Source organism: Sphaeramia orbicularis, chromosome 5, assembly GCF_902148855.1.
Source record: "Sphaeramia orbicularis chromosome 5, fSphaOr1.1, whole genome shotgun sequence".
Taxonomy (NCBI): Eukaryota; Metazoa; Chordata; class Actinopteri; order Kurtiformes; family Apogonidae; genus Sphaeramia; species Sphaeramia orbicularis.
In genome coordinates this window covers 29,953,240-29,980,298 of record NC_043961.1, presented here as the reverse complement: position 1 = coordinate 29,980,298, position 27,059 = coordinate 29,953,240, and the positions used below count along the sequence as shown (strand labels likewise).

The 27,059-nt window shown below is 37.8% G+C and overlaps 1 protein-coding gene across 3 annotated transcripts; it reads right to left on the bottom strand.

Annotated features, from left to right (window-relative positions):
- Positions 1 to 1,042: 1,042 nt before the first annotated feature.
- fancd2 (FA complementation group D2) lies at positions 1,043 to 25,967 on the bottom strand. Of its 3 annotated transcripts, none has more exons than XM_030134610.1 (44): positions 25,628 to 25,691; positions 24,694 to 24,828; positions 24,542 to 24,609; positions 24,343 to 24,449; positions 24,179 to 24,239; positions 23,993 to 24,045; positions 23,817 to 23,895; positions 23,534 to 23,658; positions 23,346 to 23,433; positions 22,520 to 22,624; positions 22,319 to 22,419; positions 22,128 to 22,236; positions 21,920 to 21,955; positions 21,011 to 21,157; positions 20,688 to 20,822; positions 18,566 to 18,697; positions 18,302 to 18,406; positions 17,244 to 17,353; positions 17,096 to 17,150; positions 15,927 to 16,046; positions 15,710 to 15,783; positions 15,490 to 15,624; positions 15,277 to 15,383; positions 15,067 to 15,182; positions 14,874 to 14,982; positions 14,673 to 14,771; positions 12,932 to 13,026; positions 12,677 to 12,850; positions 12,396 to 12,512; positions 11,580 to 11,708; positions 11,366 to 11,484; positions 9,842 to 9,952; positions 9,514 to 9,644; positions 9,335 to 9,434; positions 9,126 to 9,248; positions 7,189 to 7,282; positions 6,859 to 6,930; positions 6,630 to 6,668; positions 6,471 to 6,545; positions 5,599 to 5,673; positions 5,177 to 5,323; positions 4,988 to 5,095; positions 2,897 to 3,002; positions 1,043 to 1,244 (listed from the first exon to the last, which is right to left on the bottom strand). In XM_030134610.1, exons 1-43 carry the CDS (start codon positions 25,689 to 25,691, stop codon positions 2,916 to 2,918), a joined length of 4,371 nt encoding a protein of 1,456 aa, XP_029990470.1. In that variant the 3' UTR covers positions 1,043 to 1,244; positions 2,897 to 2,915. The 3 variants fall into 3 exon arrangements, with proteins under 3 accessions (XP_029990470.1, XP_029990469.1, XP_029990468.1); XM_030134609.1 differs by lacking the exon at positions 1,043 to 1,244 and adding an exon at positions 25,949 to 25,967 and having other exon boundaries at positions 2,665 to 3,002; XM_030134608.1 differs by lacking the exon at positions 1,043 to 1,244 and adding an exon at positions 25,804 to 25,966 and having other exon boundaries at positions 2,665 to 3,002.
- Between the last annotated feature and the right edge of the window lie 1,092 nt (positions 25,968 to 27,059).

Genomic DNA, 27,059 nt, shown 5'->3' with positions numbered 1-27,059 from the left:
ATGTGTATAGAATGATTTCAAACTCTTAAATTAAAGTAAATGCAGGTTTTGTGTTAACTATTTTACATCAGATGATGTCTTGACTATAATAAATAGATTATCCTACCCCTAAAGTTTGGATTCCTTTTTTCTAAGTTTGCTGGACCAACCGTCCATCCATCTGTCCATCTATGGCAGCAGGCTAAGCAGAGAAACCCAGACTTTTCATCCCCACTGCTTCACACAAACCACCCCAGTGCAAGCTGGAGGCCAGTTTCATGAAACCAACAGGACATCATCTGCAAAAACCAGAGATGTGACCCTGAGGGCCCCCTCCTGGACACCCCCACTCCCTGGCTGCACCTAGAAATTCAGTCCATCAAATTTATGAACAGAATCAGTAACAAAAGGCAGCCCCAGCAGAGATCATGGAACCTCATACTCCTGAAGCACCCTCCAAAGGACACCCTAGGGACATGGTTGAATGACTCCTCCAAATCCACAAACCACATATGGACTGGATGGGCAAAGTCCCATGAACCCTCCATGACTCTGTAGAGGGGAGAGAGTTAGTCCACTGTTCCACAACCAGGACAAAAACCACAGTAGTCGTTCTGAATCTGAGGTTCAATTATCAGCTGGATTCTCCTCTGCAGAACCCTGGCATACATCTTCACACAGGCTGGTGAGTGTGATCTCCCGTAGTTGGAATACACCCTCTGGTCCCCCTTCTTCAAAGGGGAACCACCTCCCTGGTCTGGTGATCCAGCAGCACTGTCCCCAACTAAGACAACCCCACAACTAGAGCCTTAAGGATCTTGGTCTGGATCTCATCCACCCCCAGGGCCTGGTCACAAAGGGGTTTCCCAGGTACCTCAGCCACGGTGACGCGCAAGTCCCAAGGCTCTGGTTCTGCTACAGAAGATGTCAAGGCAGGATTTAAGAGATCCTCGAAGTATTCCTTCCACCATCTGACAATATCCCAGTCGAGGTCAGAACTTCACCAAAAACTGTAAACAGTGTGTGGACTAAATATTTATTTTGAATTTGACAGCTTTTACAAGTTGATTTGTTGAGGGCGCCAACCTCGATGTGAGGGTAACAGATTTATAGAAATGGTTTGTCTGATTACTTTTTAGTTTGTAAATCCAACTTTTGTGTCTGATCTCTCTAGTCTTGTTAGTACACGTTCACAAGTGACACAACAGTTCGCGTATCTGAAATTTCTCGCCATCATTTGAAGCTTACGCTGATCAGTGCTGCCCCTAAACAAAGAACAAGGATGTCAGTGTTTAGTCTGCACACGATGGTGTTCTTTTCCCAGGCTTCACTAATTTTTGTCTATTTGAGAAAATACTTATAAAAATATTCATCTTGTTGATGAAAAAGTGCAGCAAGCCCTCTCCTACCACCCACTTGTTATATTTGTTCTATATTCTCCTAAAACACTTGGATTAGCAACTCACTCTTTCATTCACATTTGAGGTGTGGACATTGAATTGTACACAAAAGAGGCGTTTTGTATGATTTGCTTCTCAGAATAAACAAAGAATGTAAAAAATAAATAAATAAATATTCAGCGCCCTGAAAAGCATCATTACACTTCATTCAATGTCCTTGTATGAATGATTCAAAATCATGAGCACCAGCTGTTAAAGTCTTTTTTCATGTTTATTTTTAATCGATTGCTCAAAGAAAACCTTTGTATGATCAGTACATTAACTCACACTCACCTTTCATTTGTAACCTAAAGCTTTTAAAATATATTTTATGTGTATTAAATAATTCATTACATAACATTCAAAAGAACTGAGTCATTTTCATTGTAACAGATTTAAAGCATATCTGCTTGTAAGAAAATTAGATTTAATACCACATGAAAAATTAAATTGAAACTTTACACTTTTAATTTTGTTAACAAACAGAATAAAACATAACATATTTTATGGAACCTAACTTCACTGGGAAAACTCCCTATTATTAGGTAGGTTTTCACCAGATATAAACATACATAAGTAAATGGTTCATAATCTCAAGAAATATGTGCTCGCAGTTGTGTTTTTGTACACTTACAAACAACCATCGTGTTTATAGAGCACAGGTGTCAAACATGCGGCCCGGGGGCCAAAACCAGCCCGCCAAAGGGTCCAATCTGGCCCTTGAGATGAATTTGTAAAAAGCAAAAATTACACTAAAGATATAAACAATCAATGGTGTTAAAATCCTTTTAGGTCAGTTCAATTTGTAAGTGGTTCAGATCAGTAAAATACTATTATAATAACCTATAAATAATGAAAACTGCAAATATTCCTCAGGCTTTAGTGAGAAAAAAAAAAAGGAAAATTACACAAAAATGGTTACATTTACAGATTGGCCTTTTACAAAAATGTCTGAAATGTGGAATTTTGAAAATATTCTGTCTGTTACTAAATGTTTTGTGTATTTGTAGATCCACTGTGATCTGTAAGTTGTGATGCACATATCTAAATGATAAATTAAGGTGTAATATTTTTAACATTGCCCTTATTTTTCGTAAGAATTTTCAGGATGTTCATATTTGTTCATATTATGTTCAAGTACAGTTCATAGATGTAAACATTTTCATTACAGATTTTTACTTTTTTCATTCAAAAACATACAGAAAACTTTTGAGTTGACTTTATTTATAGGTTCTTATCCTATTATTTGTACTATTTTACCTGTCCAGCCCACTTTATATCATATTAGGCTGTATGTGGCCCCTGAACTAAAATGAGTTTGACACCCCTGTTATAGAGTATACCGTCATTGTGGACCACATTTGTTAGTAAGCAGCAGTATTTAATTAAAGTGTTGCATAAAAACATCTAAAACTCTTAAAGGTGAAATTAGGTATTAACATGTTGCAGAAGTTTAAAATCAAAGCAAACTGATTTACCATCCTGTTAATTACAGTATCAGTCAGAGTCATCTGTCATATTATCTTGATCCTCCTCTTCCCCTCTGTTAACTTTTCTTCTTCCTTCAGAGTCGCTATTTTGGACCTAAAGGAGAGCACAAAAGAAACATTTGATGAACATGGAAAATTAAAGTTATTAACCTACTTGCATGAAGCAGCAGAGGGGAGAAAGTTCATTCAAACAGAACTTTTCAGATTTCACTATGTTAACTGTGTCAGCTTATAATCATTAGCCTGCTGCTGAACTACAACAGTTATCTTATCAACCCAACAGTCTTCACAGTTTCAACTGCCTCTTACTGAACTTTAACGGCTAAAACTTCTCAAAGCAATGACCAACAGCAGCTGTGTTTACAGGCTGTTTGTCCTGACACTATCACTTGTGTGGTGGTAATTACTTAAATAAAAATTCTATTTTAACACTCTGGCTCCCTGTTTTATATCGTTTTCATTTCAAAATTCTGGTGCTAACTTCCCGGGCTCTACATGGCCAGGCCCCTGCATACATTGCTTCCCTGATCCAGCCCTACAGCTCGACTCGTAGCTTGAGGTCTTCAGGACAGCACCTGCTGATGGTTCCACGCACCTGTTTTAGCACACGTGGTGACAGGTTTTTTTTAAAGCTGTGGCACCACGTCTATGGAATGACCTGCCTCTACACCTACGGTCCATGGACTCTGTAGAGAGCTTTAAAAAACACCTCAAAACCCTCCTGTTCAAAAAGGCTTTTTAGTTTCCCACCTGACCCAGGGCCACCACAAACTGATTACACCTTATGTATTCATCATAAAGTACTCCATGTGTTCCCCTACCCTACCCTAACCCTCCCCCTATCCCCATCACTCTCTCTTTTCGTCTCCTTTTCTCTCTCTCTTTAACCCCAACTGGTCAAGGCAGACAGCCATCCTTCAGGAGTCTGGGTCTGCTCGAGGTTTCTGCCTGTTAATGGGAAGTTTTTCCTCGCCACTGTCACCAATCACAAGTGTTTGCTCCTGGAGGATTCTGTTGGGTCTCTGTAAACTTGATTTGATTCTGATTTGACTTGATAAAGCACTTTGTGACTGTCTGTGAAAAGTGCTCTATAAATAAAATTTACTTACTTACTTACTTACTTAACACTCTACTCCTCAGTCATTTTATGTTCATTCACACTAAAAGGCCCACTACTTTAGTTCAGTCATTCTTTGACAACTTTGGTTCAGATGTAGAAAAATTAGTGTATTAATTTTTGGTGAGATTATTTCACTCCCTTGTTACAGTCACTGAATCTGTCCCCACCCACAGAACCTCAGTTTTACCGTCTGTGTATCACAGTAAACTGCTGTTACTTAATAACAGGTGAGACATTTAACAGATACCTGCTGTTGACCCTGATGAAGTTACGGTTGTATTTTATAAAAAGGATAAGTGTTAAAATAAAAAAAATTAAACTGGTTTATTTTCTATCTTAAAGTGAACCTAAACCACTGAAAATTGAAGTGGTGAAACCAAATTTGAGTCACTAACAAAGCAAATTAAGTCCACAGTGCTTGTTGGCTGTAGTTTTCAAGATACAGTATTGGGTCAAAATGTGAAATTCAATGAATTAATGAGAGAATGGGTATTATTCCAGAAGAATGTTTGTCTCTGAGCTCCAGTTCTACTTCTAAACACTGTCTGCACATCTGTATTGTAAAAGACAAGTGGCCTTTGTGTGTGTGTGTGTGCATCTTGGGAATCACACAAAATCTGTAAAGAACTTACTGCTGCAGTTTGGCATATTTATGTATTTTTGGTCAAGGAAGGCAGTAGCAAAAACGGCAAGTTGATAGGACCAATATTTTGGGAGATATTAGTAATTATGGAATACAATGGCCTTACAATCACGTTGCTATGGCCAGAATGCTTTGGTGGTGACTGCTGGACTGCTTTATCATATTTCTTGAAAACTCTATCCAACCAGCACTTTTGTCCTTTATTTTCCAATTCATCTCATCAAAAATGCATTCTAGTGATTATTCCTGAAATGCGTTTGCATCGGCAACAAAAACCATAAGTGATTAAATTGGCCTGGAAGCAGAGCTTTAGTACCTCATCCTCTGACTGGTCCTGAAGGTGCGATACATGTTGCTCCTCCTCCTCCTCCTCATCTTCCTCATTCTCACTTCCTTGCGACCTCTGAGATAGAATTTCTTCTCCCTGCAGCGGAGAACATCCTTCTGAGTACCCAGCTCAAAAACAAATAGAAGTTATATCAATATAGGTTCAGTACTGTCTAACCTTTAGGTTGCGATTCTTGAGGTTGCCCATCCAAAATGCCTCCTGACAGTTGTTGAGTGTCAGCATGGCCTTCACTCTGTAAATAAACAGCTCGAGACTCTTCTTCAAGGCTGGAACGTGATTGGTCAGGCTTGTGTCCTGATTAATCTGAGCACAGACACATTAACATAAGATTATAAATCAGATGAGGATTAATGTGTGCATGGTTTGACCTTTCTATCCTGGGCTGCAAACTGACATTGTATTTGTAAAAATTTACAGGAGTCAAAAAGACACTGTACAGGCAGTGTGTTTATCCATCAGCTACTACCAAATGTTTGACCCAGAATGTCTCAAGAATATTGAGAACATCAGTGTAGATGTGTTATCCAAGAAAATAAAACATTAAGACAGTGATAAGAAGCATGACGTTCTGTAGCTACCTTGGAGTGTCCACACATGTGATGGAGCTGCCGGGTGCTGAGCTGGAAGGTCTTCAGCAAACTCTGGACATCCTCCTTAATCAAACATTGAAACATATGGTTATTCAACAAAAAGAACTTTGGTTGCCATGCTAGTCAATTCTCTGAGTGTAAACAGTCACATTATTATATTAACCCAAGAGGGATGCATTATATACTGCTAATTAGAGATGAACCAAATAAGTAACAGCATTAACCAACTGTATGTTATTCATGTGATTAATATAGTTGATTGATTTTATATCATTTCAAAGCAGGACCAGGGCAATTTCCCACAAATGATGTGTGCAGCAGTAAGAGCTGTGGAATGGAATTTTAATCATGAAGCCAGTGAATGTCCACACCTCTACTTGTAATGTACTGCAAGATTTCTGTAGTTTATGTAATATTTATGCACTGCAGTGGGTCACACAGACACTGGTACTGAGAAGTTGTAATCCTCCAAATATATTTATATTACAATTGTAGATACTAGTGTAGTACTTCTAGTTGTACTCTGATATTTGCAAGCTCTTTCTAAGCAAAGGGGAGTTCAGAACTATGTGACTGCTTGTATTTACAGTTGACAAACTAGTCTTAATATAGAAAACTAAGGATATAACAAACTGTGGTTCACCAATCACTGTTGTGCTTCAGAATTTTTGACCTGTGAATAGTAACTGAATGTTATTGTGAAGCCGATGTAAATTCAAACCTCTAAGCATCAAAATTTTCCGTTTAACCAAAATTTAACCAGTTTAACCAAAGTTCTTTACATTTATCTTCATCCTACAATTATCTTCAGTTTTGTACTGCACTTATTTACCATGAGTAACAAGACATTTCATGACTACCTTATGCCTCTTGAAACTGTAGTCCAGCAGTGGCATCCCCAACTTCAAGAAAGACTCCAGGAAAAGGCGGCCATACTACAACAGCACCATTGCAGTTAATATTAATAGAAACTGAGCAACAACTGAAGAGGAAATTTCCAGCAAACCAAACCAACTCACCTTTAGGCACACATTGACCACCAGCCTGGAGTCGAACACCTGCAGGAAAAAATAGGACAAAGAAATAAAGGGATGAACCTCACTGAAGCCCAGGAATCTGTTAATATAGATTGCTGTGTGGGACTGACATAAAAAGAATAAGACCCCATTTATTTAACAGCCTGTTAACCAAAGCAGAACTAATTTTTGATTGAAAATTAACAGATTTTAAAGCAAAGAGATGACACACCTTAACCAAGTTGACCAGGATGTGAAAGTCTCTGACAGCCAGGTTCCATGTCAGCAGCTTCTCACTCTGAACCTAAAAGGAAGAAAAATAAAAGTAATAATAATAATAATAATAATAATAATAATAATAATAATGATTTATTTGTAAAGCGCTTTCAATCAAAGTGCTGTACAGATATAAAATCAAAGTGCAAAGTACAAAGTGAGACATTAAAAAAACAACTGTAACACTCATTTAACAACACACTTGGTAATAGCAGTTAGAGATGTACATGAGCTGAACAGCCCAGGTAATAGAACACAGTGTCAACTGGGACACCTGGTGGCTCACCTCAGCGTTGTCACCAGTTCTGGCAGCAGGAATCTTCCGGACAGATTTTTCTAACTCTGCCATTAGGACTTTATAGAAAACCAAGAATGTTTGCCTGCACAGAAAACAAAGTGAGAGTAATTACTAAAGATATTTATATGGATTAGTACAGTGATTAATGACTACAGTTGTTTTATTGTCATTACATGGTGATTCTAGCTTCTCCCAAGCTAAGATGGCAGGGAAATAAACGGCACTTAAAAGTCTGCACCAAGGGTCACACTTTTTTTTTGGGTGCTGATACTGACTAGTTTATATATGTCCTTGAGTCTGATGTTGTCATATTGTTAATTCAGATGTTTTTTCTACTTCATCCACCTTCCATTTGTTTTTTCTTCTTCTTACTGGGGACAACAGACTTGTGTGATTTCCTGTTTAATGAATATACTTTATGTATACATTAGCTGTACCTTGCATAACTGCATGAACTCTTATGGCACAACATAATTCAATACATGTCTGCTCATTACTGTACTCTGACGACTGAATGGAGTCAACCAGGGTTTCATAGTCTGGACAGTAGTTACTGGAACCAGCATCAAGCAGACCAACAAATGATCAGTCATAGTGGGATGGCAGTTGGACTTAATGATTAAATGACTACTGTTCCATTAACTGTGATTTTTAGTTCCTTCACTTTTATCTTTATCAGTTTGCTTTTCAGAGAGAAGCCAGTGTCGTAACTTTTATGAACAGTTCCATAGTGCTTCTCCACATTTTCCCTCTTTGGAATAGCAATGGCAGATGTAATGTAAGCATGTAGTTTTTTGCCGCGTTTTCACTATGTGGTACCAGCTCAGCTCGGCTCAACTCGGTCTTTTTGCGTTTCCATTACGAAAAAGGACCTGGAATATGGTATCCGGTACTAGTTTTTTGGTATCACCTCCGCTGAGGTTCCAGGACTGGGGACCAGATACTAAAACGTGACGTGTAAACACTGCAGACCACTGATTGGTCAGAGAGTTGTCTCTGTGACCCGCCGTTTTACAAAAAGCAGATGCGGAAGTTTACAGTAAATATAGCGGTAGGTTAATCCACATGATGACAGCCCAAAAAACTATACCATTCAGTCAGGAGATTCAGTCTTCGGTGGCTGACGTAAAAATTCGGCATGAGTTTGACAAGACAACACGCAACAAGCGAGTTTATCAGCAATTCTCTGAGCAGATGACACGGAAGTAACGCGCTGCATCACTATGACGTCCAGGAACTGTAAAGTCGGTAGTATCCTGTAATGGAAACGGTCTCCAGGAATAGTATCTGGTACCCGAGCCGAGCCGTTTCCACATAGTGGAAATGCGGCATTTGATTTCTTATGTAGTCCCGCTATCCCGCTCATTTTTATAGCACTTCTTTAGTAGATATAAATTGGAAGTAGTTCACTGAGCTCACTGGACTTTGACCACATAAATGTGGTGACCCCGTGTTAGAAGAGAAAACATCTCAGACCGGATACAAGTGTCAAATGCCATAGGGAGGATAGATGATAGTCTGACATCTACAGCATATTTTTTTTTACTAGCAACCGATCTACTAGCACTACTTTTGCAATCTACTGATGAATCGAGGCATGGGGTACCCCTGCTGTCAATTTTCAGAAAGTTAGAAGCATCCAAAAGTATTTTCATACTGTATATGAACCCAATCATGGGTTAGTTTGTTCCAGATCAAACTCTCCTCTTTTGGGCAGACCAAAAACCAGCTGTGTGGTCACACTTTGGTCTGAGAGATTTCACACCTGCAATTGTGGACTGGATCAAACCAAAACCTCTGAAAGTCCAGACCAGTAGAGGCAGGTGTGAGAGTGCCCTTGAACTATTTTTATGTAACAGCAACTTCAAAGGCCTCATTTTCATTTTGTTTGAAAAATAAGAATGGTTCTGATGAGACGAGGGTACCTGTTAAGGGTGGGCCAGGATGTGGAGCTCTCATCTTTGGCTGCATTCAGAAGCTCAGGGATTCCTTCTCCAGCTATTTCCTCCACAGCCTTCAGAACATCATCAACATGCTCCAGGTAAATGCTGCAAAGGAACCGTATTGAAGTTTGTATAAAGTTGACACAACAGGCAACGCTGTCTTTTAATGAGGGAAAGACTCATGTAAACACCTCAGTACAGTGTGAAGGGTCTCATTAAACTTGGTCCCTCGCTCCTTCTCTCCGCTGGGTGTCACCCATTCTTGGCTCAGGAAACGTCGTGCGAGGGATGCTAACACAAACAATGGCAGTTATTGACATAGTTCTGTTGACAGTACTTTAGATGCATAAATGTGGTAAAATACACTGACCAGTTTGCTCCCTGTAGGCAGAGGAGTATCCTCCTTTCTCTGACACAGTGGACAGAAGCTGGGACAGACACAATGCTGTGCTGAGACTCGGCATCGTGCTGCGAAAGTTCAGCAAATACTCAAAGCTGTGTCTGAAACAAGTAAACAAAAGGGAAGATATAACAATTACATAACCTACCCATCTTTAATCGTCTGGCAAAGGCTCTTTGAAAGGCTGTTTTTCTCATTTGTCCCCCTTTACAGAACAAAAGCTGAATAATAACCATACCTTAGGATATGTAATTACCAACTACGGCTGACCTCTGTGCTCTTAACCTTTAATACTCACTTCACAAGTTCTTCCATCGACAGCTCAGCACCTCCTTCTTTAAGTCGCCCTGCCAAAACTCCAAGAGCTTTCTTCAGTAAGCTCCGCTGACCCGGCTGGCTGAATCCAGACCTGGCAGACAGAGACCCACAGTTCACACAATCTGAACATTTCATATGGTAGTGGATTCTCAAAAGTCCCCTCTTCAGCCACTGAATACTCAAGAAGAAGCGAATGACAAGATGGACCGTTCACTGAATATAGATTCGCTCAAACAAACAGGATAAGAGCGGACCATTTATTCCCAAACAGACTCGGGTCCTCAGACCTCTGCTCTAAGATACCACACATCTTTCACCAGCTGGTGGTGGTCTATTGGGGATGCAGCTGGACTCTGAATAAGGTGATAATCCAGATGATAGATTGGACACTGAACTGTAAAACTGCTTTAAAATCTTGTACTTTGTATATTTCTACTGACATTTTTTAATTCATTCATTTATCAGGGACAATGCAGTGAAACACTGTGGACACATCTGATGTTTTGCATATAGAGGATAAAGCATTTAGCTAATTTGCAACTCCAGTCCTTGGTTGGGCTTTTCAACAGAGAAAAACATTTACATGATAAACAACAATCATACAGAAAAACAATACAAACAACAGTATAAACAAACAACATAAAAGCCTATTCATATCTACCATACACATTCACACACTAAAAGGAAAAAAAAAACAGTTGATCTAAAGGAAAATTCAATTTAATAAACATCCTATCCCACAAATGTACTAATTATTGGCAAAAAAGGACAACTCTCCTAGAAGATGAGACACCCCAATAGGAAAACACCTTATTCTTCTCCTGAAAAATACACATGTATCTCAATATCTGTGTGCTTCATTATCAACATATGTAAGTATGCACATCAGGAAAATGTGCACAAATGTCTATGAAAATGGTGGAAGTATAATCATATCAGTAGGTGTATGTGTATCTGTTGGGATACCAATATGTAGTTGTCTGTGTGCAACAACAATCTGTACCTATGCTTGTATTTGTAGACTTGAAGGTGGATGTATGTCCTCAAATACATGTAAAAGCAAAACATATAAAACCCCTTAATGAATGTTGAAATACAGTAGCCAGTTCTAGTAGACAGGTACAGGTGCCCATTCTATGCTATTTCAATGCTTGCAAAGTGATGTCACACAGGAACCATTCTGCACACGTGAACATGATCTGACGCAACATGAGAATATATCAGAATGATATGACATGGACTGAAACAGGACAACACCTAAGCTAACTCAACCCTATTACCATGATGGGACAATATTGTGACTCATTGACCCACTTCGTTACTGTTGTACTTTAAGTCTTGATACTTCCCTGTCTGTGCTTGTTGATGCTCTTCTTGTGTCTTTGCATTTTTGTTTTATCATTTGTTTGTTAAAAAATGTAAAAATCTGTCAAAAATAAAGTATTTAAAAAAAAAAAAACATCCTATCCCATCAGACGGTAAAGTCAGTGCTTTTGCTCCTCACCAGCTGAAGGTTGTGTTCAGGACCTGCAGGAGAAGCTGATAGGCCGTTGTCATAAGCTGATGCTCCTGGACATCAGTGGCTGGTCCATCCACAACGCCATTATTCTCAGAGAGCACGGTCTGTAAAATGCACCAGTATCCACAGGAGAATTTTACTGTTCTAGAAAAGAGCCACTGTCTGCAGTTATAACTAAAGACAATGTGTGAGTTCGTACCTGGAAGTGGTTGTGGCAGTTCTCTAGGTGTGAGCAGAGGGCCGGCAGCAGCTGGACACTGCAAGAAGCGATATCCTTGGGACTCCTCTGTTGAAGGTGGGAGAAGCCTGCACTCCTATCCATCTTCCCCTGTGCAAGAAAAATATTTGCTTTTTCTATGATTATATAACATATATTTTTCCACCCCCCCCCCCCCCCAAACCTGGAAATTACTATAATTTATTTTTTCACAGTGTAGGAGCCAAATTTTTAACAACCTCAGACTTTATAAATGTGTAAATAATGAACAGAATTCATTGTCAAAACATTGTACAGGGTTCCTACAAGTTTCTACAAGTTAAATTTAAGACTTTTTAAGACTACTTAGAACAGAATTCAAAGCCCATTTCACAGCAATACTGACAAAAATTTGTGAATCTTAGAATTTAGGAAAATATATTTATTTACTCCAACCAGGCATTATTAAATTTGCACTTCCCCATGCTCACTTTTCACTTCTATGATCATTCCTTACCGGGGCCTGCAAAGTTAGCAATAATTAGTTCCTAATTTCAATATAGATTGTCGGGTTGGAATGTATGGAACTGAGTACATTCTTTGCAGCTTGGACATTTCCCAGACACATTTACACATTAGCATAACACAGCAAACAAGTTTATGGCAACATAACTTAATTCCCTTTACAGACTTTTCAAAGGTATTAAATGCAGATTTGTACATTCAAGACTTTTAAGACTTTTTAAGACACTGATTGACAATATTTAACTTTTCACACTTGCACCTATCATCACTGCAAATGCATCATTAGTTACATACCTTAAGGAACGGAGTTCTCTTGGCAGGGGCAGCAATGAGACTGAACTCCACTTTCCGAAACATATCCTCCAACAGGAACACCAGCTCAGCAGGACCCAGCAGAACTTCTTCTCGCACCTTAATCATGTAAAATTGTCACAGGAGTATTTACAGTATGCGCTGCACAGGTAGGGTTAAAATGAAGTTATGATCATTGTTCACTGGCTAATCCTGTGCGTTTTAGTGACTGATGATTAACCAGTAATGTCCTGAAATTAAAAAAATAAATCCAGATTTCTTACCTTTGTATGGAGCTCAGAGTCTAAAAGAGAGCAGGAGATTAAACCACACTGGAGCACACTGAGCACCTCCATGTCCAACTCCCTGAAAAACTGTCTGTAGGACGTAAGGCTGATTCCCGGCCTGGTCTCCTTTTCCTTTTCCTTCTCCTTCTCCTTCTCCTTCTCAGGCAGATCCTGAAGCACAAGTACAATCACATTTTTAACTTTGACACTTTGTACACTGACTTCAGATTCATTGGGGAAAAACTGTTTTACCTGCTGAGTTTCATCTGCTTCAGTCGCCTCCTCAAGCTGAGAACTGCTTTCAGACGAGTTTTTACCTGGAGCCTTCCTCTTCTTCCCAGTCCCATCTGAAAAATATATTGAGGTGTTTATTCCCATGTTTAGATCATACAGACTTATTCATACTAAGGCTGTACAATATTGATATATATTATGTGATGACAGAAAAACACCCATTGTTTCATATTCACCTGAAACACTTTTATCATTTGGACACCACTTTGAGTTCTTATGCGTCACAGATGCATGCAGTATTTTGTTTACTTGTAATTTTTTATTTATTTTGAGCCTTAATTTGTAATTTTTTAGAATGTTTTCACCTTTATACACACATTGTAAATTACAGTTTTAACTAAAACCATTGAAACTGATGGTCAGCTCAACAGGCCTATTTCAGATCTACGTTTATGAAGAACAAAATCCATACCTGTATGTAAAGTACAAGGTTAATTTCAAAACCATCAAGTTAATCATTATGAAACATCAGCTTAGAAAGCAGTTAAAATTAAAGGAGGGAACAAAACCAAAGAATTTCACCTTAGAGATAAGTAAAGTTGTTCTGAATCAGTAATAATTTCATTTATTCACTCTTGTAAATTCTAAATGACAACATTAAGTATATTCCAAGTTCAAGGTTCAAATGGATTTCCATAATAGTCCAATAAATGTGGAAAATACAAAACATTCAGCTGAGGTTTCAAAAGGCTGAATGTCTTTCATTCTATCTGACTTCATACAAAGTATTTTCAATCAGTTATAGAAACAGTCTGTCACATGATCAGCTAAGGGCCATCAGTAGTACATCATGTGACCATCACACAGATGCTTCAACAGATGTTACTCTCAGCTGCTTTTCTGCTGCTCATCTGTCAGTGTATGGCTGTGGAATCACAGAAGTTCCTTATAATTTAATTTATTTCAGACGGACTGTAAAAGGTGTGTTTTTCACTGAAGCAGAAAAGCCACACTGAGAAAGAGCATGCACGGATGGTTGAGCAAGATGCAAAGAGGAAAGTGAGTGAGAGTGAATATAAGGCAGAGAAATAAAATATCATTTTATGATTGTTTCTGTTTTTCCGGTTCTAAAATATAAACAAACACACCCACACCTTAGTAAAAGATGCAGGAAATGTTGTCTGGCCTTCATCATGGCACAAATTGAGTTCATTTTATTAATTTTATTTAAAATCCATAAATTATTTTTCAATTGATCATAAAATTGACATGCTCAATTTGACAACCCTAGTACATAATCAGTGGTTTCTATATAATGACGGAGTAAAAATTAATGTAATACATCTATTAGGAGAAGGATATTGGTAGTTATAAAGAGGAAACCTGAAAACATTAAAAAACAAAAAATACTGGTAATTACAATTTGGTTAAAGACATACTGTGATAAATATTACAATATTTTGCAGTGAACAGTTGTGGCTTGAGGTTTTTTGTCTTGTTCCCATTCATAGATCACTCTTTCTTTTACATATTTTACACAATATGTCTCTCTGGCCAGTTTCACTGAATCCAAAACATCACCAGACTCACATTGGTCCTTTACATTACATCCTTTTTTAATCTTTATTAAAGAACCTGCCATTGGATTAATTGTGCAGCCCTAATAAGAATCGTATATTTGTGAATTATGTAATAAGTCATTTCCTTTACTGAGGTATGAAGTTTTGCTCATGCCACACTTTTTTTGTTGTGCACTGACCTTTCTTAGTTTTGTTCACAGGAGCAGCAGAACTCAGTGTGACTCCTTCAGTGTTTTCTCCATCAAAGTTAGCAACAGGTAGAACATAGCCAGGTGTTGCTGGAACACAAATGTTAAAAACAACATCAGAACTTTTATTAAAGGTAATAAAAAATAATGAACATAATGAACAGATTTTAGGGACGTGGATTAAATACACACCTGCCAAAGCTTTCTCCAACTGTGTCTGAAGATAGGTGATGTTCTGCAGACGAGTCATCACTTTCATCTTCATCTCAGTGTCTTTTTGACGACAGAATGCATTTACAACCTATCACAACACAGAGGAATCAGAGGTGCAGTTCATTTCCCAAATATTGTAAATGATACTTGGGTAATATCAGCATGCAGTTACCTCTCGAAACCAGTTGATGGAGTGAAAGAGCAAAGTACAGAAGAACTCCCTCTCAGCTTTGGAAAGAGCCTCCACTTTCTCTCCTACATCCATGTCTGTTAACACCAGAGGGCAACCTGTCGTCCAGAATGTGGACAAAATAAGCAGTTAATTTACAGCCACAGAAGTAAGAACTAACTGTTTATCAAGCAGAAGTGTTAAGTTCCTCACCCAGGAGGGCATCGATCTCCTCTAGGTCTCCCTGATGCTGTTTCTCTTCACACAATCTCAGCAGACGAAAAAATGGAGACAAACAGAGTGGGGACGCTCTCCTGCTCCTACAAAATTCAAAACGGAACAAATGTAGATCCTCACTGATTATAGATTTTACAACATATTTGTTGTTACCAATGAGAAAATCTGAGGTATAATGTGGTGACTGACTTCGTGGTTTGACTCTGCTGCTCCCCTTTGTTCTGGAAGTCACTGGCCAGCAGAGGCAACAGGTTGATGGCGATGCCTCCCTGACTCTCATCCTCATCCAGGTTGTACATCACTTTGGCAGACAAGGGGAAGGAACTGAGACCGACAGACATCGAAGCATTAATGACACCAAATATGTAATATCCAAACCAAAAAAAAAAGCCACCTCTCTTTCACTCACCCTGTTATGTCAGGGCCTAGATCCACCACAAAGTCATCCTGGAAGTCATTTAAGACACTACTTCCAATCTTCTCCTATTGACAGAAATATGAAAATAAGCAGAGTAGATTTCACTCAATCTTTTTTTCTTGAATTTCAAAGCATTCACAGTTCTGGCTGATGTAAAAATAACTTGAGGATAAAATAAAAATGACATCAGTGTTTGTTTGAGACGCACCTGAACCTGTGGGTCCAGGGTGGACGTGAGGACCAAGTTGGCCAGTTCATCATAGTACAGAGCTGTAGCTTCAGCTGAGCTTTGGCTGCTCGACTGCACCAGCTCCAACAGGGCAGTCAACTGCAACGAAACACATGAACATTTGTACAGACCACAAACCTGACAACTGTTCTGTTACAATTAAAAAACCAAGTCCATACTAAGTCAAACCAAACATTATACATTTCTACCCTTTCAATTTTTGCCTGGTTTTCTTCACACAGCTGAATAACCTATAATATAATACAGTCTAATAGTTTATGTATCAGTTTCATAAGAGCACTTCCCATATGATTACTTGCATCAAACTTAATAAAATATATGTTACTTGTTTTTAGGGGTGGTACACATTTTTCAAGGTCAAATTCAAGCACTTTTCAAGCACTTTTAAGGGTCATTTTCATTTTTTTCCAGCAAAGCACCTTATTGCACTATATCTACAGCAATATATAAACTCATGATTATTTTTTCACTTTCTATCATAATTATGTACATTGTATTATACTAAAAATACTTAAAATTATGTTTCATAATAGCAAAAAGTTAAGAAATTAAAGAACACAAAGTTTCATCCAAAAAAAAAAAAAAAAAAAAAATGAAGCCACTTGGCGTTCTTCAGACACATTCGCATCGAGCCAAAGATTAAGATAAAAATGTACCTGGAGTCGACCTGAGAGCACCCGCTAATTTTCTTTTCTGACATAAAGTTTTATTTTTCAAAGTGTATCGCCTCTTTGTAAGTAGCTTTGGCTTGGCATCTAACCTGGCAGAGTTAATATTAAAAATAAATCAATCAATCACAGAGTTATAATTGCAAGCACTTAAACTAAAATTCAAGCTCTTTTCAGACCTTGAAAACACAACATTGAAATTCAAGCATTTTCAAGGATTTCAAGCACCCGTACAAACCCAGTGTTTCGCACACTATAAAACCACAAAACTAGTGCTGAGTCAACCTATAATTAAGCATTTAGTGTACTTTAAACATCCCAAAGATAAGAGAATATTGACATAGTCATAAAATTGATCAATTATTTTAAACCTGAACTGAAAACCAAAAAAAACAAAAAGGTAAACCAAAAGAAATGTCTCAGCTCGCTACAAACACACTGTTTCATTAGACTGAGTACCTGTCTGTACATCTCCTGAGGTATAGAGCTGTTCTGTGAATCCTTCCCCTTAGACCTGGAACAGGTACAGAAGACACAAACAGACCAACTGAGCGTCAACATGTAAACATCACCATCCCATCACCACCAGTGAGAAACACCCCCTCACCTCAAAGCCCCCATGCTGCCAATAATCATAACAGCACCGATAATACCGATCCTCTTGTATTTGGGCACGGTGCTGGAGAGCTGTTTGCGGACAACGATGTGCATGTCATCCTGAGGAGAGACAGAAATAAAGGTATGTAAACTCAAGTACACTGTGCAATTTCGATGACAAAATGTGCGATATCTTTAGTTGTGGCTATAAAAACAGTGGCCTTATGTTGCAAAGTGAGAGAGGTTCGCAGACTGGGACAAAATTCAGTGTCAAAAATGTACTCTGACAGTCCCATAGTGTGATTACAGCTTATGACTTATTTAACAACCAGTATCAAGTCAGGATGAACTGAGTCATTGATCAGTTTATGTAGCTAAAAATATATACTACAGTCTACACCACGTTGACCTGTTTTCCCTGAGTCACAATGGGAGAGTCATTGTTCTCTTACCTCTCAGCTTGGAGGTTTTACCGTACATATAAATACCCCTTATGTAACAGTGGGCTCATTAGCTTAGCTTCATTGTTAACAACTCCGGAAGCACAAATAGATAATGTGCGCTGGTTATATTTTGTATTTGTAGAATAGAATAGAACAGAATAGTTTTATTGTCATTGTAATAAGTACAATGAAATTTAAAAGTGCCATCCAATCTGTACATCATATATAATATCTACTATAAATATATAAATAAAAGCAGCTAAAATAAAAAGGTAAAACTTTTTTTTTTTTTTTACATTTATCTACATCGTAACCTGAAAGTCAGTAATTCAGTTTGTTATGATCACAGTCTTGCTGCACAGTGTGACAACTGATAAACTCATGAAATGACTGAAATCTAACAGTTTGTTGGAGTCTTAAGAGGACGCCGGACAACAATGAAAAGCCAGAAAATATGTTGAAAAACAGACTGGGCTGTTTTGTGTCTTTATCTTCAAGAAGACAGCTGGGTATGGTTCAAACATTTTTTTTTTCTTTTTTTTTTTTAAATTGCAATACATATTACTTTTCATTGTATTCAGTCAGTATTAGAGAAGTGGGAAATGGTCGAAGCATGGTTTTTCACCTGGATGTGAGATCCTTGCTGCTGCCCAAACGCCAGTGTGCTCAGAAGGTTAAAGAGTTTACGGATCTGCTGAGGTGTCAGGTTGTCCATGTAATCCAAGACACCCTGCATCAAACATCACAATCAGTTCAAAAGTAAACAATTAATACTGTGGGCATTTTACTTTACACCATTACACATTCTATACCTGTTTACAAGCTGCAAATATATCTACATTATTAATCTCTTGTCTACTTTTACATCAGCAGATTAGCATCTCCCTACCTTCACAAAAACAGCATAAAGGGCCATTTCTGACGGTTTTTCTGTAACCAGGCCACAGAGCAGCTCCAGAGCCATGTCCACCTCCCCACCCACTCCACTGCACACGTGAGTTACTAAAGAGCCCACTACTTCCTGTAACACATAACAAAACAAAGAATTTCCTCATAAAAATCACAAACATGGGAGGATTTGGGCCAACAGTTCTCAGAGGAATAGTGGCAAAAACTCATCAACAGAATATATTCGTCTTCTATGTCTCAGATATGTTGTAACTCAATTAAAAATCGTATATTGTCTTCATTGGACTAAAACAAGACTGTGTAAAGTTAAAATGGATCTTGACCCGACATGTGACAGATATCGACGAGGACTTGCTACCCTGGTACACATGTTCTGGACATTTTTTTTTTAAACTTAGATTTTATTAGATTTTCTTTTTAATCAGTACAATACAATGTACACATACAGATACAGTTTAACAAGTTTTCCTTCCTCCCTCCCAGCTGCACGTGTACCTACACAAACCTCCACATGCAATACAGGATAGAAACCAAAGAAAACAACAACAATCACAGCAAATAAATAATGTCCACTCCAGAACACAAGGCCACAGGTGCACATCCCAGTCAGAAGCAGGATGATAGCATATTAATATACAACATGAGGTTATGCATCACCAATAAGTTTTACTGCAGTAATAAATCTAACATAGGTTCCCATCTTTCAGTAAAGGCAGTTTTCTGAAGCCTTAGTGAGAATTTAATCTGCTCCATTTGATAAATATCCCAAACTTTTTGAATCCATGTATTGTATGAGGGAGATTCTAGCTTCATCCATCTAATGGTTATCGACTTTAAGGCAGCAGTGAATTACGAATAATACAGGGTGGGGAAGCAAAATTTACAATGAACATTTAGTTGTTTTTTCTCAGCAGGCACTACGTCAATTGTTTTGAAACCAAACATATATTGATGTCATAATCATACCTAACACTATTATCCATACCTTTTCAGAAACTTTTGCCCATATGAGTAATCAGGAAAGCAAACGTCAAAGAGTGTGTGATTTGCTGAATGCACTCGTCACACCAAAGGAGATTTCAAAAATAGTTGGAGTGTCCATAAAGACTGTTTATAATGTAAAGAAGAGAATGACTATGAGCAAAACTATTAGGAGAAAGTCTGGAAAATACTATTAAAGAAGAATGGGAGAAGTTGTCACCCAAATATTTGAGGAACACTTGCGCAAGTTTCAGGAAGCGTGTGAAGGCAGTTATTGAGAAAGAAGGAGGACACATAGAATAAAAACATTTTCTATTATGTCAATTTTCTTGTGGCAAATAAATTCTCATGACTTTCAATAAACTAACTGGTCATACACTGTCTTTCAATCCCTGCCTCAAAATATTGTAAATTTTGCTTCCCCACCCTGTATATTCAAGAGGTATTCATCTGCCTTTCTATCCAGACCTTCAGGTATTACTCCCAGTACTGCAACTGTGAAGTTTTGTGAGATGTTCATTTTAAAAACCTCCTTCAGGGCATTGAAAACCTCCCTCCAAAACACATTTAACTTACGACATAGGGAAGCTATTTTTGATTATTTGACTAAATCCTGTAACACCTCATTAAAGCCATGTCTCTTTATGGCCCTGTTTGCAGTGACCCAAGAAAAGTCAGCCTGACTAAACGACAAGCCAACATGATGGCTTTCTGTACTCTCATAGCTAGAAAGATGATATTACTAAAATGGAAGGAACCAGAGCCACCTCTGTAATGGTCACTGGGTGAAAGAGGTCATGTACTATGTCAAACTGGAAAAGATTCACTATACTGTTAAAGGGTCCGTTCAGAAGTTCTCTCATACCTGGCAACCTTTCTTAGCTCACTTTGTATGTACGTTTCTCTTTAACTTTCTGGCTGTTTTTTGGGGTTTTTTTTTTTTTTCATTTTCCCTCTGGAATTTGTAATGTTTTTTTTTTTTTGGGGGGGGGGGGGGGTTAAAAAGGAAAAATGCTTGAAAATGTAAATGCAATTGTATTTACACTTTTCAAAAGATTTTTTTAATTAAAAAAAATCACAAACATGTTCATGACTATTATAGAAACAAACCTTCAACCCACCTGCTGGCAGTAAGAGTCAAAAACAGTGAATGAGTGTCGATACATATGTCCACCAAAAGGCACCACACTGGGATCAGGGGAACGCAACAAACACTGAGCCAGGGCCAGAATGGAGGGAAAATACCCACGCATGACCTGCAGAATCATGAGTGAAAGGGTGCATATAAATCGCACAGTAACAAATTACATGCAGAAACAAACAGCTTTATTACTTAAATTATCACAACTTGGTCACAGATGTAATCACAGTCACCTCCGTTATAAACTATACAACTGTGGTAGCAATTATATATTTGAGCTTGTATACCTGCAGACTGACCCACCTGAGCATAGTCCCTGAACGTTTTCTGAAGCAGTGACTCTTGGATCTGTCCATTCCTCACTTTGGCCTTCAGGACCCTCTCTGCCGCCCGACGGCTCTGGTTTGCATTTGTTGTGTGGAGGATGAACAGCACCAGTAGATCTATAACCTGGCATAGTACATAGAGTACACCAAACAATCACACATAGTGACAGACACACAACCAAGCCCCAACACTTATCATTCAATAACAGGTAACTGTGTTATTTGGGCCAAGAGCAGCTGTTTTTTTTGACTGTTTAAGGCTGGATTTCTATATAATGACCCTTTTCAGCAATAAAAAAAAAAAAATCTAACTAGATGCAAATGACATGCTAGCCTCTATCCCTTAGGAGTAAATTTATAATTACTTTCCAAAATGAGTAGTTTGATTTTGTTTTGAACACAGAAACTCACTAACACCCATTAATAAAAACCTGATCTTTGAATTAATGCCTAAAAAAGTGGTGGCAGGCACAACACACCTCACCCCTTGCACGTACTGTAGCTTATTTTGGCATCGATCCAGCTGATGTCATCATGTCTATGTATGTGATGTCAGCATATCAATTGCCTCTACATATGTGCCAAGTCTGAAGTAAATTGAAACAAAATTGATGTTTTTATAGACATTTGAAATGTCACCTATTATAAGTGAATGGGAGAAAAAAAAAATTTAAAAATTCATTAAAAATTTGAACTTTCGCCTACTTTCCCTAAAATGTAATCAGATCTATTCTGGGTCACTGGCAATCTATAAACCCAATTTGGTATGAGTTCAACCAATAGTTTTGCTGCTAGAGTGTTAACAAACAAACAAACTGAACCAAATACACTACCCCTTGCCTCCCTTTTGGGAGGCGGGGTAAAAAAACAATGAGATGATATTCACCTTGTGATCCTCTACTTCTTCCACTGACTCAATTGCCTAATAAAAAACAACACAGAAAAACAGACCATTAGTATCACTAAAACAGAGATGAATAAGTTACACCGTAATTGTTGAAGTTTTATCATAGCCTTTTCTCATTAAAAGTGTGTCTTTTAAGATTTCTTTCACCAGAGAAACATTTAGAAGCTTAAAAAATATCATCATTCACCTTAATCCAAGCTTCAGATATGGTTTTCTGGAATCGCACCGCTGTCTTAATGCCATCTAATGTCAGAGTAACGCTGTCCTGTCTTCCAGTTGCTGGTGAGTTCGTGGATCTGTAGATATTATACAGTGAGAAATACCCAAAGCAAAAGCCTATTTGGTGTAGTGTGAGTGAACTGAACTGTGTTGTCTTACACTGTCTTCCCTTTGCTCATGATGTGGCTCTGGGAGGCCTGGAGCCCTGGAGGGAGAACACACAGCTCCAGCTCCAGCTTCTTACGAAGGTTGGACACCACCTATCCCAGAGAAGCAAAAAAGATACAACACACTTAAGGATTTCAAAACAAAAAGAAGATTGAGGTGTTGTTTAAACCCAAAATGCTGTAGAGCTCTGACCTCGTATGCATCAGAGGCTGAGACAGAGTGCAGGATGAACTTGACCACCACAGGCAGGTCCTCCAACTGGACGGCAGCCAACGTGGACATGACAGCGGAACGAACCTGAAGCAGCACACAGAACCAGGAGTTAACATCACAACAGGTTCTACCGGTAATTTGATCATTCCTGAGAGACTTCCCTGATGTTAACAGGTGTGTTTTTACTCCTTTGTGTAAATAAATGAATGGATGTGTTATTTCAGACATAAAAAAACACTATATACCCACCAACAAAAGCCAAGTCCTGAAGCAAATTATCAACAAAAGACAAAAAAGTACAAAAGAAATACTACAGTTTCAGTGTTATTTATACATCCAAAAAGGAGTGGAAAGAAGTAAACACTTTTTTAATCCCACCCCTCTCCCCTAAATCATACATGACAATTTTTCAACCTCCTTGCATTAATTTAAGCTGCAAGTATATAGTTAATCATAGCTTCAACAGAGCAATGATCATCCCATCAGGCAAAGAGGAAAAAAGAAAGAAAAAAACAAACAATAACAACACTATTAATAATAACATTAGTATTCCTAATATTACTTTTTTCCCCTCACACCCAAAAAAACTAGGAGAAATCCTACTGATATTCAAAGTTTTTAATTCCCATATCACAACTAAATTTTCTCTTAATACCTAAATACTTGCATGCTATGGTATCATACAATGCAACTTTTCTCTTTATGTTTGTTTCGCTTGTTTTTATGTGTTTGTGGAGCAATATGTAACATGAGTTACGAAAAGATATGTTTTAAATTTCAACTATAAAAAGAGCAGGTGTAGTACCTCAGCCAGTATGGAGGAGCTGAGGTTCAGACTGGAGAGGACGTCCAGGATGGGTACGGTCAACTGAGTGTTCTGTTGAAGTAAAGAGCTAAAGAGACCACAGGTGAAAACAGTAAGATGGATAATCTGAGCTCTGATCCACATATAACTGCAGATAATGATAAAGAGTGGAGATTTACTGGACTTACTTGAGCTCCTGGGCTATGTCATTGTGCTGGGAGTCTTCCAGTATCTCTGGTAAACTGGTGATAATGTCACGCTGAACATCTACTGGTGCCACAGACACCAGCTCCATGAGCTTAGTAGCCAACTCCTAAAAATGACAAGAATGGTAGAAATTAATAAGCACGTTCCCATGTAAAAGCTACCACAGATAATGTAATACATCATTAAACACCAAAACAGCTTTAATAACTTCAGAGCTTTAACCACTACCTGTGCAACAAAACCCATCATCTCAGGAATGATTACCTTGCTGTCTACAATCCTGTCCAGCCATTTGAGCTGGTTAATTATTATGCGAGGGATACTGAGTCCTCCATCACTAGTTCTAAGAGGAATAGAGCACAATCACATTTAGAAAAACTTAAGCTATAAAAAGAAATACACACACAAACAAAAAGAAGACGGCCACTAAATATACTGACCCGTCGAGCATAAATTCAGGGAGTTTTTCAAGCAAGGTGTTAATGATCAAAGTCTGTAATGTAGAGAAGAGAAAGAGACAAATGAAGCGCTGAGGTGCAGATATAGACTATAGATTTCTCTCAACAGTGAAAGTCACTCTGTGTTTGTTTTGCTGCATGTAGTATGTTTCACGCAGACATTTCTACCTGCAGCATCTCAATCCCCAACAGCATACGCAGCAGACTTTCCTGGAATGAGCTGGCACAACTAAATCACAAACCAAGAGTTTTAGTTATGTTACAACATGCAGGCCTCCTGACATGAGCTTAGCATTCACCACAAATTAAAGTGGATTTGGACTCATCAATACCTGGAGTCTCCATCAGGCAGTCGTGGAACACATGGAAGGAGGCTGTTCCTAAACCTATCAGCATCCTCAATATGAGACTCTAATCCAGCAATGAATTCCTGTACAATCTGAACAAACAAACAACAGTGAGTCACTCAATTACATATGTGTAATTTTTTTTTTCTATTTTCTACTTATTTGGTGTACTGTGTATACTCACTCCAGGGTATCTGGGGCTCTTCTGGAGTTGTTTCTGTACCCTTTTTTGGAAAATGACTTGGTCAACAGCTGGAAGGGGAAATATCAGATGATGAATACATGATATCATTCATTAATCTGGTTAATTTTTAAAAGGGGATTAAATGTCATTACCAATCTCATTAGGTGTGCCACCATGTTTCAAGGTAACACCTGCTTCTCGTAGAAAGATGCCAAAAACACTTTCATTTGTCTCCTCTGGAACAGCTTCCTTCGACTGGCGACTACTACTGCGACTCTTCTTTGCTTCTATGAGGAGACGATAACACATTTATCATACAGAATTTTTCTTGAACGGTTACAGCACTAAAAGAAGTCTTATATAGACAGCTGATCAAGCATTTGAAAGCTGTTATATTTTAGGTACACTTTTGTTTTAAGTTATTGCGTATTACATTACTGTCATACTCCAATTTGGCACAACATTTCTGTAAAAGCAAAAAATATAATTTGATGCATTCTGAACATTTTAATCTGTTGGAAAGCATGATGGTAGACTTCACTGGGAAAGCTTTTACTAGCACACAGTTATGATGGTTGATCCTTTTATTGGGTATTATTTTGGTCCGATAAGTTTGCATATTTTTTGTGTGACATGTGTAACTTTTAAGAAAACACACTGTTCAAGCTCAGCCTCTAGCATGTAAAACAATATTATATACTTTATGTTTATCATTTGTTTGAAGTGATATAGGCTTTTTAGACTAATAATGTTTATGAGTGACAAATACATGCTAATAGATTAACTGAAAACAGAAATCTCGTGCCAGTATAATGTTTGTAGGGATTTTAAAGTGTCAAAAAGACAAAAATTAAGCATGACCTGAATATGGATTGAAATGAATACAGTAAAATATTATATCAAGAATACACATTTAAAACACACCACGTTTACACATTGACATCAGTACAGGTTACTTTCTTTTCTGTTATAAATATGTGGCTCCTTTTCGAAAAAAAAAAAAAAAAGTTGAGTAAAATAAACTATAGGGACACAAAAGTCACAGTATGACAGGATCGACGTGTACTTTTGACTTCATTAACTTACTACTCGTCGTAGTAGTAGTTCCTTCTGCTTTTTCCACAGAGGAGCGTCGTTTTTTGCGCATCATCTACGGAAAAATAAAAGTCATTAGATTTTGAAAAGCTAAACCTAACATTTTGTAGCCGAAGCAAAAACCTAGCATAACTAAGCATCATTAACGAGTCAAAACCATCACCTACTGTAGTTAGTCTGACGAAAATATCTCTAGTGCAATAATTCAGTAGAAATAAAACCGACTACACACCAGGTTGTGTATGTTAAGTTGTAACTAATTTATGTTTTTGGCTGTCAAAACCTTAAAAAAGTAATAAAAATGAAGCACACTGTTAATTTCCTAGCTTGTCCACAGTGTTACTAAACAAAATTCCGCGCCAATGTCGTGAACACGTGATCAGCTGATGCCAGGGATCGTTTTCATTTTCATGTTCGAGGAGTTTAACGGTAAACGAATAACACATCCACAGGTTTAACAAACCAGTGGTGACAGCAATAATTCGGGTGTATATATCAGAGAAGAGTTAAATAGTTAAACTTTATATTTGTTGTGCGGTGTTTTGTGAGTAACACTCGAACTCGAAGTCTCTGGAACGGTGTTAAAAGCTGTGCGGCTCAGCATTACCTTTACAGTTTCTTATCGGCTAAGTATGAAGTTCCGTGTTTTATACAACCTCTTGCTCTTGTCGGGCGGGGTTGGCCCGACCTTCAATTTGTTTATACAAGGAGAGTGTTTCCGGTGTATGCCGGTAATCTAAACAAGTACATCCACAAAGCGTCTGTAAATGCGCAATAACCCCAAAGACTATACAGTGGATTAGATAAATCACTGCTCTTTCGTCGTCTTCGCCTTGCATTCACTATTTTATTTCATGAAGCATCAAGAAATTAAAAAATAAGAAAAATTTTGACCAAAGCATAAGGAAATAGAGACTCGTATATTTGCAGAACACAGCAGTGCAGGTATTTCATATTATAAAACATAAAATACATAAATGTTTTTATATAACCAGGAGAATTTTAGATTCATACATCTGAAGTACTTAATAAAAGCCCATATTTTAAATTAATCTTAAAGTAAGTGGAATATTATTGGGAATTGTATGAATTTAAAAAAAAACAAAAAACAAAAAACTCTGAATTGTTATACACATAGAATTCTACACTTAATTTACTTCATGGGTTTGGGTTTACCCTATCTGAAACCATGATTTATTTTGTTATTTATTTATTTTATTTCTCAATGAAGTGATTGCACTGTGTGTTTTAATTGTAGTTTTATTAAATTACATACTTTTACCAAGGGGTATATCCCATTTTTATCTGAGCTGCTAGTTTACTTTGTTATGCACTTTCATTTACGTCCTTGTATGTTTTATCATTTTGTGTTTTATCTTTTTTTTTTTTTTTTTATACCACACTTTGTGTGACAAGTGCTCTG